Source organism: Heterocephalus glaber, unplaced genomic scaffold (assembly GCF_053883595.1).
Source record: "Heterocephalus glaber isolate CG9 unplaced genomic scaffold, H.glaber_assembly_v1.0 deba00001497, whole genome shotgun sequence".
Classification (NCBI taxonomy): domain Eukaryota; kingdom Metazoa; phylum Chordata; class Mammalia; order Rodentia; family Bathyergidae; genus Heterocephalus; species Heterocephalus glaber.
In genome coordinates this window covers 10,903,843-10,916,406 of record NW_028258320.1, presented here as the reverse complement: position 1 = coordinate 10,916,406, position 12,564 = coordinate 10,903,843, and the positions used below count along the sequence as shown (strand labels likewise).

At 54.9% G+C, this 12,564-nt stretch overlaps 1 protein-coding gene and 1 pseudogene across 6 annotated transcripts in view; both read right to left on the bottom strand.

The window, feature by feature from the left end:
• The window catches only part of Dlg5 (discs large MAGUK scaffold protein 5), a 134,362-nt gene that overhangs the window by 33,278 nt on the left and 88,520 nt on the right, over nt 1-12,564 (bottom strand). For 4 of the 6 annotated variants that reach the window (XM_004846375.3, XM_004846376.3, XM_087184672.1 and 1 more), the window contains 11 exons: nt 12,177-12,300; nt 11,663-11,807; nt 10,057-10,169; nt 9,431-9,520; nt 9,029-9,179; nt 5,504-5,666; nt 5,253-5,386; nt 4,523-4,669; nt 2,140-2,323; nt 1,429-1,577; nt 596-766 (listed from right to left, as the gene is read on the bottom strand). In XM_004846375.3, the coding sequence (XP_004846432.1) occupies nt 596-766; nt 1,429-1,577; nt 2,140-2,323; nt 4,523-4,669; nt 5,253-5,386; nt 5,504-5,666; nt 9,029-9,179; nt 9,431-9,520; nt 10,057-10,169; nt 11,663-11,807; nt 12,177-12,300 (1,571 nt within the window). Of the gene's footprint in view, nt 1-595; nt 767-1,428; nt 1,578-2,139; nt 2,324-4,522; nt 4,670-5,252; nt 5,387-5,503; nt 5,667-6,189; nt 6,268-9,028; nt 9,180-9,430; nt 9,521-10,056; nt 10,170-11,662; nt 11,808-12,176; nt 12,301-12,564 lie in introns of all 6 variants that reach the window. The other 2 variants (XM_087184671.1, XM_087184674.1) reach the window with 1 other exon arrangement.
• On the bottom strand, nt 11,256-11,345 carry LOC147825556 (small nucleolar RNA U3; annotated as a pseudogene).

The window sequence follows — 12,564 nt, the reverse complement described above, 5'->3', positions numbered from 1 at the left end:
AAGAAAAGGCTGTTGCAGAGAGCAAGCCTGGTGCCGAACACCCCTCACTCCTTTTCTTGCCCTGTGATCTCTCCTGTCTGCACTACGCTGGTTTCTTCTGGGTCCCCAACATTGACAGTGACATAGCCCAGACAGCTCCTCCTCATGATCTTGCATTTTCAGCCTCCAGGACTGAGAGTTAAAACCTTTTTTCTTCGCAAATTACCCAGCCTCGGTAGTTTTTTTATAGCAACAGAAAATGGACTGACACAGGGCAGTGACTGACAGGTGGTGAAAATGCTCTAACATGAACTGTGGAGAATGCTCCACACATCTGTGAATACACTAAAGACCACTGAATTGTACACTTTGGGCATATTGTATGATATGTGAATTACAGCTCCATACATCTGTTTGGAAAACAGGTTGTGCCTCCCACCTTGGTACTATGCCTCTGTGCACAGACGCACACTCGGGGCAGCTTTTTGGAGAAGCCACATGGCAAGGGGCACAGCCCAGAAGCTGGCGTGAGCAGAGGAACTGGCACTCCCTGGCCCAGGTCCGCCTCACCCCAGGGGACAGAGGCCCCAGCCTCCCAAAGGTAGCAGGCGCTTACACGTATTTGCTGGGGATCTGTCCGCGCTGCATCTTGTGGGCGCTCTCGTCCAGCTGCCACGCCATCCAGCACCCAAACGTGCCCTGGGGCAGGGTGTTGTCCACATAGAGGATGTCATCCTTCTTAAAGTTTAGGTCATGCTCCACCTCGCCCTGCCGGTCGTACAGAGCCCTGGAGCAGGGGACAGAGGGAACCGAGTCAGGAGGCCACCGGGGAGGTGCCGCACACCCTTGCAGACAGGTTCCCAAGGCCATTTCTCGGCCTTGGACAACACCAGGAACAGGTTTCTGTGCAGAAGATGACTCCCGAAGGAGAGAGCCCCATGCTTTACGAAACAGGACAGACAGAGAGGCCTCACCCCCATCAGGGAGGGACACCCTCTTGCCAAGGTCCAAGACTGGATCTTCCCCCTCCAGTGGCCTCTCCTGGGTGCCTCTACCCCGGAAGTCAAGGCCCAGTCCCTACAGACCAGAAACTCCCTAGGATGAAAGTCTATCAACTGCCACCCTCAGGACAGGGAGAGAACCTCATCAGTGCTTTTATTCTTCTTGTAGGTTCCCTCAGACCTCAGAGAATGTGAAAGAAGTTCTGAGCCCTCCCAGGAGACACCAGTGCCATCCCCAAATACTGCTTCCTGCAGCACACAAATTCAAAGGCAGGTCCACTGGCCTCAAAACTCCCCAGGCCCTGAACCCTGAAGAGGGAGCCCAACTGGTGGGCACGAGTAAAGGCAGTCATGGCCCCAGCCTAGGGGACAAGGAACAAGGGCTTCCATTCGCTAGGACAGCATCTACCCAGAGCCCGGCCCTGGCCCCAGGCCCTGTTCCCAGCACCTGATGTAGAAGCCATCCCCGGGCAGGCCCTTGATCCTGGCGAAGTCCTCGGGGCGGTGCTGCACCTTCAGGCGGATGACATCCTTGGGCTTCAGCATCTCCACGTAGACTTCCTCCACTGTTTTGTTGCGCATGTCCAGGTTGCCATACTGCCGGGGACGGCGCCAGAGTCAAAGGCAGTAGCCAGGGACAACTCAGGCACGGGGAGGAGGAGTCACATCCCCTGATTTGGGGACGGTCCCCACAGGCCACACCCCTTACCCACTCCACTGAGCCTGGGTACTGCATCCTGGCTACCTGGTTCCCTGCTCCATGGCTGCTCTGTCTTCAACAGCTTCTCCCCAGAAAATGCCTGTGTGGGTCCCTAGCAAATAGGGGCTGCTCAAAGTATGGCCCTGCCTCTTGCTTATGAAACTGCACCTTTGCTGTCTACCAGCCATCCACCTCCCCTGTGAGGCAGGACACCCACAAGAGCGGACCACATCTTCCTGCCAGGTTGGGGGGCCTCCTTCAAGCTGCCTGGGCCAGAGCCAGGGCTGTGCCCTTGAGTTCTCAGTGGCTTCCCTGCTGCCCTCTCAGATTTACAACAATGAACAGCAGCACTGGTGGCCACCAGGATAGGGCTGTGGTCCTCCATTTCCTGTGTCCTCTGTACAGCAAGGGCCTGAGTACCAGCGGAAGTGGCCCAGCCTGCTCAGCTGCAGAACTCACCTCGAGGATGAGGTCCCCCGGCATGAGGCCATCAGGACCCTTGGCAAGGCTGTCATCCTCCACCTCGGCCACAAACACCCCGTGCAGGTTCCCGCCACACAAGTGTACCCCAAGCTCCACCTGGGACTTTTTGATGAAGACAACACGAGGCTCTGAGGTCTTCTTGTTGGTATCTCCCACAGTCCTTTTGGGGAGGAAACAGAATTCCCAATCACACCCAAGCGGAGGAGAAAGAGGAAGAAGAGGGGGAGGAGGAAGAGGAAGAGGAAGAAGACAATGAAGACAAGAAAGAGGAAGGAGAGGGCAGCCCACAGACAGCAACTGGTGGCCAAGGCCCTAGCCCAGTGGTGGGGAACCTATGACATGCATGCCACAGCTGGCTCGCAGAGCCCTTTCTAAGAGCATGTAAGCCAAGTCACCCTAGACATTGAAAGTGGGCACCGGAAATACTTCTGAAATCTAAAAATGCACTCAGAAAATTCTACAACATTGCAGATGATCCTAGAAGCCATTAAGAAATCCACACAGAATTTTCTCCCACTGTAGCAGCTGCAAAGGAGAATTTTAGTAAAGAATTCTGACAATTCCCTAAGATGGGGACAACCCTGTGTTTTCTTCCTTCTCCAAATTTGAAGAACTTGATCTGCCCTGCTTACGCTGGTTAGATTTTGGAAATCAGGAAGTGGACCTGTTGGAATTTCAAGAAAGCACCATCAGGAAAAATGAATTCTATGACTTGCATGCAACACTTGGGAAGACAGAGTATGAAAGGATGACAAAGGACAGCACAGTTAGTAGTTCTGAAAATGAAATCCTTAAAGTGGGGAATTCTCTCCCACATCATTTTAAGTCAATGAAAGCACTTGGGGTTGCTTTTCTTACTTTGTTTGGATCATCTTATCCTTCTTAGCAGCTGTTTTCAGCTCTGAATTATATCGAATCTGATACAAGAAACAGACTAACAATAGATGACCTGAGTGCTACATGTGTTGCTCTCAAACTAACAAAGTATGAGCCAAGGTTTGACAAATTATTAGCATGCATGTGACAGTGAAGATCACATTAATTCTGCAAAAGCACACCAAATGTAAATTTTTACTTTGCAATAAAAAGCTGTTTGTATCATTGAAAGCTGTAATTGTGTTTTTCTTTTAAGATAAAAGGTGTTAATGTTATGAGTTGGTCTTTTTTTTTTTTTAAACTAAAGCCTTAACATTCAGGTTTAATTGCAGTGTTGGCACTCTGAGATAAGTAAGTGGCTTTTGGGTTGCAGTTTGGGCACTCGGTCTGTAAGCTGTTTGTCATCACTGCCCTAGCCCTTCCCACGGGAGTCACAGGCCCTAGACTCAGAGAGCTGACAGTGGTCTCATTGTAGATCTAGTTCCACCAACTCACCAGGCAGGAGGCAGGAACCAAAAGGGAAGAGCAGTGAAAACCAAACACCAGGTCACGAAGCCAGCTGGGGACTGGGCTGAAATGAATGCCCCCATTTCCAGACCCTGATGTCGCTGCCCTGCCTTGGGAGGCATCCCTGTCACCTGGATGCACTATCTCGCTTCTGCCTTAGGGGCTGTCACGTGACCTCACACTCCTGCACAGGACAGCTGGTTCAGCAACGTCCCAAGCAGCACATGCGGATGGGGCCTGCGCCAACTCATGAGAGCGGCCTCCCCATCCAGAACACAGAATGGATCGGGAAGGGCAGCTGGTAAACTGAGTAAGGGTGGAGACTGGTGAAAGGGACCTCAAGCCAAGCTGTGATTGAAATTCTGTTACACGAGTCCTAGTAGGGCTAATCCTGTGCAGAGCCGGTCTCCTTGGGCACTTTACAGGGAGGTGGCCCCTGCAGGATGGAGGAGCAACTGCCACACCCTGGCCAGGGCGGCCCTCTCTGGTCCCTCCAGCCCCAGGCCGGGCTGATGCACATGCAGAGAACACCGTCTCCTCTCCTGCTTCCTCCATGGGGCCTCTCTGCAGGCCCCAGTCCTGCTCACCCCCAGCCGTCACCTCTCCCACCTCACAGCTCCACAGTGGACAGAAGTGCCCCTCACAGCACTGGGACTGGGTGCACGTGGCCTGTCACCTGCCTCGGGACAGCACTGCTACTGGTGGCCAGAGCTCAGGACCCAGCTGGGTGATGACCTGGGACTGTCTGGGGACAGAATCAGATGAGTGAATGAGAAAAGGAGAGACAGAAGGAGGGTGACAAACAAGATAGAGAGAAAATGAGAAGGGGAAGATGGGAGGGAGGGCCTCCCACTCCAAATCCTAAAGAGCGGGGGTGTGGTCTACAGCCCAGGGAGAACCTGGCCGCCCAGCACGGAAGGCCCACGGAGATGCACTCAATGGACAAATGGGGGCCCCACTGCATGGATCTGCTGACCTGGAGCTGGGGGTGCTCTGCTTGGCTGGGGGGCTGCCAGGGCCCTCATCTTGCTCCATCAGCGGGTCGATGACAGAGGGATGCTCTGGGGTAGTGGCCCCGCTGCCCTGGTTAGTGGAGTGAGCTCCAGCAGGGTCCAGGTGGGAGCTGGGGACAGAAGACAGGAGGGATAAAGAGAAGCACATAGTCACCCAGAGCCCCTTCCTCTGTGACACCCACCAAGTAGGCTGTAAATGGGACTGGGTCACACAGCTCTGTGCCCTGAGTCCTGGAAGGGCAGGCATACCAGGAGCTCAGACTCATGGCATCTGTCTGTTCTCAGCTCAGGGATTCTTTTCCATGGTGTCCAGCCCAAGGGAAGTCACTGTCCCTTTTCCTTGGCCTGTACATCCTATCTCCCTTCCTGAGCCGTGGTTGTGGCCCTGCAGGGCACTCAGGCCCTCAGGTCATTTACCCCGTGACCCACACAGCACAGGGGTAGCACAGTGGGTGACCAGTGCATGCTTATGGACAGGCAGCTAAACACTGTGTGAGAATCCCACCCAGGAGCTCGGCTCCTGGCAGGCACGGGCCACAACCATCAGCTTCCACATCCTATTTTGGGAGGCGAAGTCCTTTCCTTATATGTCTTTTCCCCAAAAACCCAAGGCTGATTGAGTCCCCTTGCTGGCAGCAGCATCCACACAACCTACAGCAGCTCCCACCCAACACGCCCACCCCGAGTGCTCACCTGGAGCGGGAGTGGCTGCTGAGCTGGTGCATGTGTGGGTTATACTGGGTCAGGATGGTGATGGTGTCACACTGCTGCCCAATGATGAGCCGGGCCTGCTGCTCCGTGGCACTCCGCAGGTTTATGCCATTGAACTGGGGAGACACCAGGGCAGGCTCAGTGACAGGGCAGGGGCTGGGCTAGGGACACAGATTTGGGAGCTGCTCTTTTAGGGCAGGAGGAGGGAAGAGAAGAGGACTGCTCCCTCTTACCTCAAGTAACTGGTCGCCATACTCAAGGCCGGCCTGGTGGGCAATGCTCCCTGGGGTCACCTTGGAGACGTAGATACCGCCCTTTTCTCCACTCACAATGGAGATGCCCAGTGGCTCCGAGCCCTTCTGCACCTTCACATGGCGTGGCTCCTCCAGGTAAGGCCTAGGGGAAGAGCCAAAGGCTTCGGGACTCAGACAGGGGGGCAGGGTGGAGGGGAGTCTTGAGGTCAGACATGCCATCGGGTGCAGAGAGGGCCCCAGGGCCCAGGTGCTCCCAGAATGACCCAGCCAAATGGGGACATGATGAACCAGCTTGTGTATGAGAAAGGACACACCTTCCTGAAACTCCATGCACCACAATCACAGCGCACCCGAATGGACAGGAGACACCAAGCCCCAAGACAGAGAATGACACACAAGCTTCACGTATGAAAGGATCTGCTTCCAAACATGCAAACCCCAGGAAGGGCTCATGGCTCCAGAAGAGATGCTATAACATCCCAGTTGTGTTTACTGGCTGCATGGGATGACGCAGACTGATCATGGAAATTAAGCTGTTGCAAATCCAAGCCATGAGAAGTGGGGTGTGGGGAAGCACAGACCAGGGCTGCAACCATGCACTTGCTGTGCACTGTGCCCAAGAGCACGAGGGGCAGGGGCTCAAGGGAGCCTCATATCAGGCCAACCTCAGACTCCTCAGCGAGGAGGACCTGGGCCTGGTAGCCACGGGCAGCCTCAGAAGAGATCTGTGGTGGAAGAGACATCTGGACGACGGGAACGTTAGAAAGGAGAGAAGGAAAACTCAAACGAGGAAGACAATGCAGACGTCTGCCACATATGGACAGAAAGGACAGCTGGTGACACCACACTCTTCCTCCAGGGCTGGAGTGTACCCTTCCCGGCCTCCTCCTTCCAGGGCGTGGAGAAGGAAGTCCCAGCCAGAGAGTGAGAGAAGGAACGAGCCTGGCCACCATCCCTTGGGACCCTCTAAAGCCCATGGAGGGATCCATGTGGTAAGGGACAGGCAATGTGGCAGGGACACACCTAAACCACCCACCCTGCCCCCAAGAGGCAGGGGCCTCCATGGGCTCAGCAGGCATCTGCCCAGGCCCGGACCAGCCCTCTTGGAATAGCAGAAATGAAAATTCTTCTGAAACTGTCCCTGTTCTTCCCCACCCTCCAAGGTCACCCCACCTCCTTACTCACCCCTCTCCAAGTCTCCCTGACCCTCCAGCTTGGAGGGCTCTGCGCTGGCCTGCACCACCCAAGTTCACATGTGCGACTCACCACACATCAGAGCCCCAGGAGGCTTAAAGCTGTGAGAACCCTGAGCGGCCAGCCACCCCAAACAATCCTCACACCCAGCCTAGACGGACAGGAAGGAACCCGCCTTCCCGGCGTCACCCCAGCGTGTCAGGCAGCACTAGGTCCAGCTCCCCATTCCCCAGTGATTACGTTGTCCCTCCTCCACCTCCACCTCCACATGTCCATTGACCTCAATAAAAGGACAGGTAATCAAGTCACAACAACAGCCAAGAAGCCGCTCACAGTGACTCTACAAATCGGGTTTACTGACATGGAAGGACAGAGGGAGCACCATGTCATGCAAAGGTACCGGGGAACAACTGCATTCACGGAGGGAGGTGGCAGAACCACTGAGCTAATCCCCGGACTAACAACTGCATTTATGGAAACCTGCACACGTGTTTATGTCTGTGCGCACAAACATCTCTATGGAGAATTTACCAAACATGCACAGTGGCAGCTCCTGATGAGGTATCTTTACTTTTCCATCTGAATGGTTTAAAATGTTTTTTTTAACTGTTTATACTACACAGAAAAGTTTCCTTGGAACAACAAAACTACTTTGTAAAACAGGTGGATAAAGCATAATATTACAAATCACTGAAGAGATAATGTTCAAGGAGCTGTGATCACATCTATAAAGTGATATAAGCAATAAAACATGCGTTAAAATGTGTATTATATGATGGTCACAAGGTAAATAGCAATTGGATCACTGGTCGGACAGACTGTATTTGACTTTTTTTTCTTCTTCCTACTTTTCCAGCTTTCTTCATTTTCCATAATGACGCTATGATAGTGAACTTCAGACTCAGGGAAGAAGGGACAACCTTTAGTTAGTGAGCTGTTGCTCAGGGAGGTCACACATGCTAAGTGTCTTCTCTAATCACATCACAAGCACCATGGGGGCAGGAAGTGCCCAGTGTCCCCAGCTCTTCGTACCTGGTAAGGGGCTAAGGGAGCGTTTGCCTGCACATGACAAGGCCCTTTCAGTGACACGGACACACTGCATTTGGCGAAGGTCTTGATCTCTCAGTGAGGGCCAGAGCTGGGGTGAGTACAGCTCCCAGTCCCCTGCTCCTGAATGTACCACACAGCAAGGACTCTTGAACATTCTCTGTGGACTGTGCCTGCTTCCCCAGGGCCAGGCCCAGGATTTAGGTACCTTCTGCCCACCTCGGGTCTCCTGGGTTAATATTTGTTGACTTTGCTAACTTACAAGTTCAGACTTTCAAGGTCTAGATGGAACCTTCACACACAGATATAGTCTGGTAAGTTCCACGTTGAAGAAAGAGCCAAGCACAGTAGTATGTGTACACCTACAGTCCCAGATACGTGAGTGGCTGAGGCTAGAGGACGGGAACAAAGCCAACTAACTGGGCTTAGTGAGACCCCATTTCCAAAAAGGAAAGCAAGGAGAGGGAGAGGGATATGAGGCACGTACAGTGTGCGTTGGGGCGGGGGTGACGGCCTTGGCAGAGGAGAGGCCTCTGGACACCAAGCCTGAGGGCAATCTAAAGCCCACATGCAGACGGGCCTGCGTTTAGAAGGAAATCAACCAATGGCTGAGCTGTGCTTTCATGCTGTACACACATTTCATTTTACCATGTGTATTTCACTTCACTATGAAAAGTTCTGGAAGACAGGAAGAAGAACCAGGAGCTATAGCTCACAGGGAACAAAAATAAAGGGTTGGAATGAATTCTGACACTATTAAGTGAGGCCAGTGGCTGACCATGTGACCACAGAGCAATGACTGCTACCCTTGGACCCAGATTCCTCACTGTGATGTGGGACTAACCACAGTGACAAGGGTGACGGCGAGGCTTCCATAACCTAACACACAGAGCACTGGAACGTGGAGCTGGGAAGTATTCATCAGTGCACTGACACGGCTGTCACCATCAGGTCATCACCAGCGTGAGTGCCCAATGGGTCCTGACCATCCTGCTCCATCCCTGCCATCTATTCCTTCCTCACCTCCCTGCTGGGCCCAGGCTGGGCCACACACCTGCATCGAGCACCCCATGGGACACACAAGCAACTGCCTGGGGCAAGGCACCAGGGAATAACACCAGGCGACCCACACTAGAGTGGCTGGGCCCTGATCAAATCAAAACGGAGCTCCCCATTCCTGCCACTTCCGCCCGCAAGCTGGGCCCTCACCCTCACCTACTGTCCAAAGGTCTGCCCAGGCCTCTGATGCCCACGCATGCTCACCTGTCCTTTCTCCGCTCCCCGTGGGATGTGGCATTGATGGCGATTCTGGGCAATGTGGAGGCGGAGGTCTGTGGCTGGCTGCAGGAGGGCAGGGTGTCGATGTTCAGCGGAGACTGTGGAGGAGTGCTGCACTCGGAATGCGACAAGGAACCTGCACGAGAGCGGGAGACGCAGCTGGGCTGCCGTCTGGGCAGGGGCCTCCGTGTCCCGACAGCGAGGCACATCCTGGGTTTGGCTGCCCGGCGCCATGCTGCCTTCCTTGCCCACAGCACCAGGTCAGCGGCTGGGCTCATGCACCATCACTGACCAGCCAAGCGGACCAGTAAACTAGAAGCCCAACGCCCCATGTAAGGGCAAGGGACAGAGCACAGCAAGCAGGGGGTGCTGTCCAGGAGTCCTTACCTCTGTCAGAGCCCATGACCGACCGGGGGTATCTTGGTGTCAACGGGATCTTGATGCGTTCCGCCTTGAACTGCAAGTTACTGGAGGAGCCTGTTGTGCCATAAGGAGAGAGGATGTGAGGCCTCGTGCCAACCTCCCCAGCCTCACCCATGCCTGGCAGTCAGGATGTGACACGCACAAGTGGGCCCTGCCGGCTATGCCAGGAGCCAAGACAGGGACAGACACATGGCCCCTAGTGTTGGAAGGAACTGGGCTTCTCCAGACTGAGTGCACACAAGTCCCATGTGCAGCCCAAAATCTGAGCAGTGACCTAGGGGGCACAGGTCACTCATCTCCCCCAGCCCAGAGTCACCACAAGGACAACACGAGACTCTCCTCTGGGCTCCATCTGCCTAAGTGAATAGCCATGCAAAACACCCCAGGAAGACTGGCAAGCTCAGGGACAGGGACAGGCCCCGGACAGCCCAGGGCCACCGTGACGACCTTGGGCAGGGGCAGGGCTCTGAGTGCGGCTGAAGCGGCAGCCTCCGCCCCTGACCAGACAACAACTCAGCCCCAGAGGGAAGGAGCCATGGGTATCAGGACACAGGTGCCAGCTCCTGAGCAGGGTCTGACGGCACAGTTACCAAGGCGGGCGCTGGAGGGCAGCGAGTTGGACCCGTGGGAGGCTCTCATATCAGAGCAGTCGCCGCAGGCCCTGTGGCTCAGGTCCAGGCTCAGGCGTCCCTGGTGCTGGACACTGCAAGGGAACCACAGGGGTGGAGGAAGGGCAGGACCCGATGAGGCACTGCGGAGAAGCGTAGGGCTGGGCCTGAGCCTGCCTGAGCCAGGAGGCCTGAGGGCCCCAGGATGCCCTGTCCACCTCTCAGAGGTGGCATCTAACCAGCCCACACACACCAGGCAGCCTGGGTCAGGGTCCTCCCACTTCTGCAGTAGGGCTGGACTTGGCTCGCTGGGAGGAATGTATGCTGCGGGGAAGGGGGCTTTGCAACCTGGCAGGCACGGGAGGACAGGCAGACAGGGGCCGGACAGGCACCCAGGACCCTGGAGAGGAAACTGTATGCCTCAGGACTGCTCACCTAGGACACCGGAGGGTGGCAGGCAGAGTCCAGAGTCACCGTGTCAGGCTGGTCTGGGCTCAGACCCCGACAAGGTCTTTTCTGGCTGTGTAATGAGACTGTGTCCTCTTGCCTGCTGAAATCCCACTGTTCTGGGGTCTCTACTGCACTCAGAATGCAACCCAGCTCTAGCATGGTTGCAGGTCCTACAGGTCTGTGCGCTATGACTGGCGGCCCCCCTTTCCCAAGCTCCCACCCCGCCAGGCCCAGGTGCCCAGGCCCCAGGACGGATGGTTCTCCTTCTTGGAGGCTCGCCCACAAAGTCCTGTGCAGCTGGCCTTTGTCACCCTTATGGCCACAGCGCCCTCCCTCACCACCCAATCTCCTGGCTGGCTTGTCACCCTGTCTTACCCCCTGCAGGGCCACTTGGTACCATCTGACTGACATACTCTGCATTTCTGTCTGCCTCCCACACCTGAACATAAAGCACTCCCAAAGCAGGAAGCTGCGTTTTTAGTTCGCCACTGTTACTCCTTGGAACTAGAACAGTCCTTAGCACATAGTAGATGCTCAACAAAAAATTTGCCAAATGAATGGATGAGAGTGATCTTGAACTCACTTATTTACTTTTTTTTAAATTTCAGGTTTCTTTTTTTTTAGGGTTTTTTTTTTTTTTTTTTGGTACCGGGGATCAAACTCGGGACCTTGTGCTCACCAGGCAGGCCAGTGGAACCACTGAGCTAAACCCCTGGCCCTTAGGTTTCTTTTTTAATAAAACAAATTCATCAGGATTCTCTAAGATCAGAGAAACTTCTCTAATGACAAACTACAGAAATGATCCCTGAAAGCAGAGTCTTCAGTCCAATTCACTTGAAGTCTCATAGCCCCCATTGCTATTGCAGAAAAAGCGAAACAGGACTTAGCTCAGAAGGCTGCTGTGTCCTGAGAAGAGAGGGTGTAGGACAGTGCCTGGGACAGGAGTTTAGAAACTGCACACTGGTGAACTCAGAGCATCCCTTGAGCTCCCTCTCCTGGGGTCCCAGTGCTATTCTACCCTGCCCCTTCCCAGCTGCCCAAGGAAGTCTCCTGCCCTCGGGCCTCCCTGAGGGCAGGGGCTCTCTGTCCGGGGCTCTGGACAGCTGGTATGCAGGGAACCACAGGGTGCTGAGCATACCTGGGAGGCAGATTCTGGGGGCCGACATCTCGGGGCACAGGTGGAGAGCTGCAGGGGCCCACCCTGTGGCTGCGTACAGTGTAGATGGGGTTCCGCAGGATGGAGCTCACAGTGGTGCTGGGGGTCACGTTCCGGGGAACAGTGCCTGGAAATGGGCCGAGTAAGATCAGTCGCCCCAAATCACTCAGGCAGCCATGGACTAATGCAATCCCTCTCCCATCAAACAGGGTGGCAGTGAGCATCTCTGGTGAAAAGGACTGTAGAACAAAACTACAGTTTTAACCACTAATTACTCTGTGGCTTTGCTACCTGCCTTTCCCCCCTCTACAGAAAGGGAGAGTTCTCCTGACTCTTCCTGCCACCACGCTGCTGTGGGGGCAAAGCACTTCGACAAGGTACAATGTGGCACGGGTGCCAGAACGACCGTCTGAGATGGGGCAGCAACTCCTGGTTCCTCCCGGCTGCCCCCGTGGCTCTACGCCACCCACCTCAAGTTCCCGTCCTACTGACTCACCCACAGAAGGTCTGTTGGGATAGAACGGGGAGTTGCCCTGCCGGCTGGAATGCCCTGGTGAGTGAGGCGACCACTCCTGGGCCTCCGGGGACAGCTCTCCACTGGCGGGGACACACTTGTGCTCCTGCAAAAGCAAAGGCAAGAGCAGTTGCTGGAAAGAGGAAGCTACTCAGGTCCATTTGCAAGCCACCTGCTGTCCCCCAGGCTCGAGCTCCTCCCACTCAGGTACAGGACACGTGGAGCAGGGAAGAGGTCACTGTTCATCCTGGTCGCCTTGTACACCCATAAGGAAGGGGCCACCCATACAAACCCTTCAGAAGACTATCCAAGAGGACAACCCTGACCTTTTTGTTTTGTTTTCAGTACTGGGGATTGAACACAGGGCCTA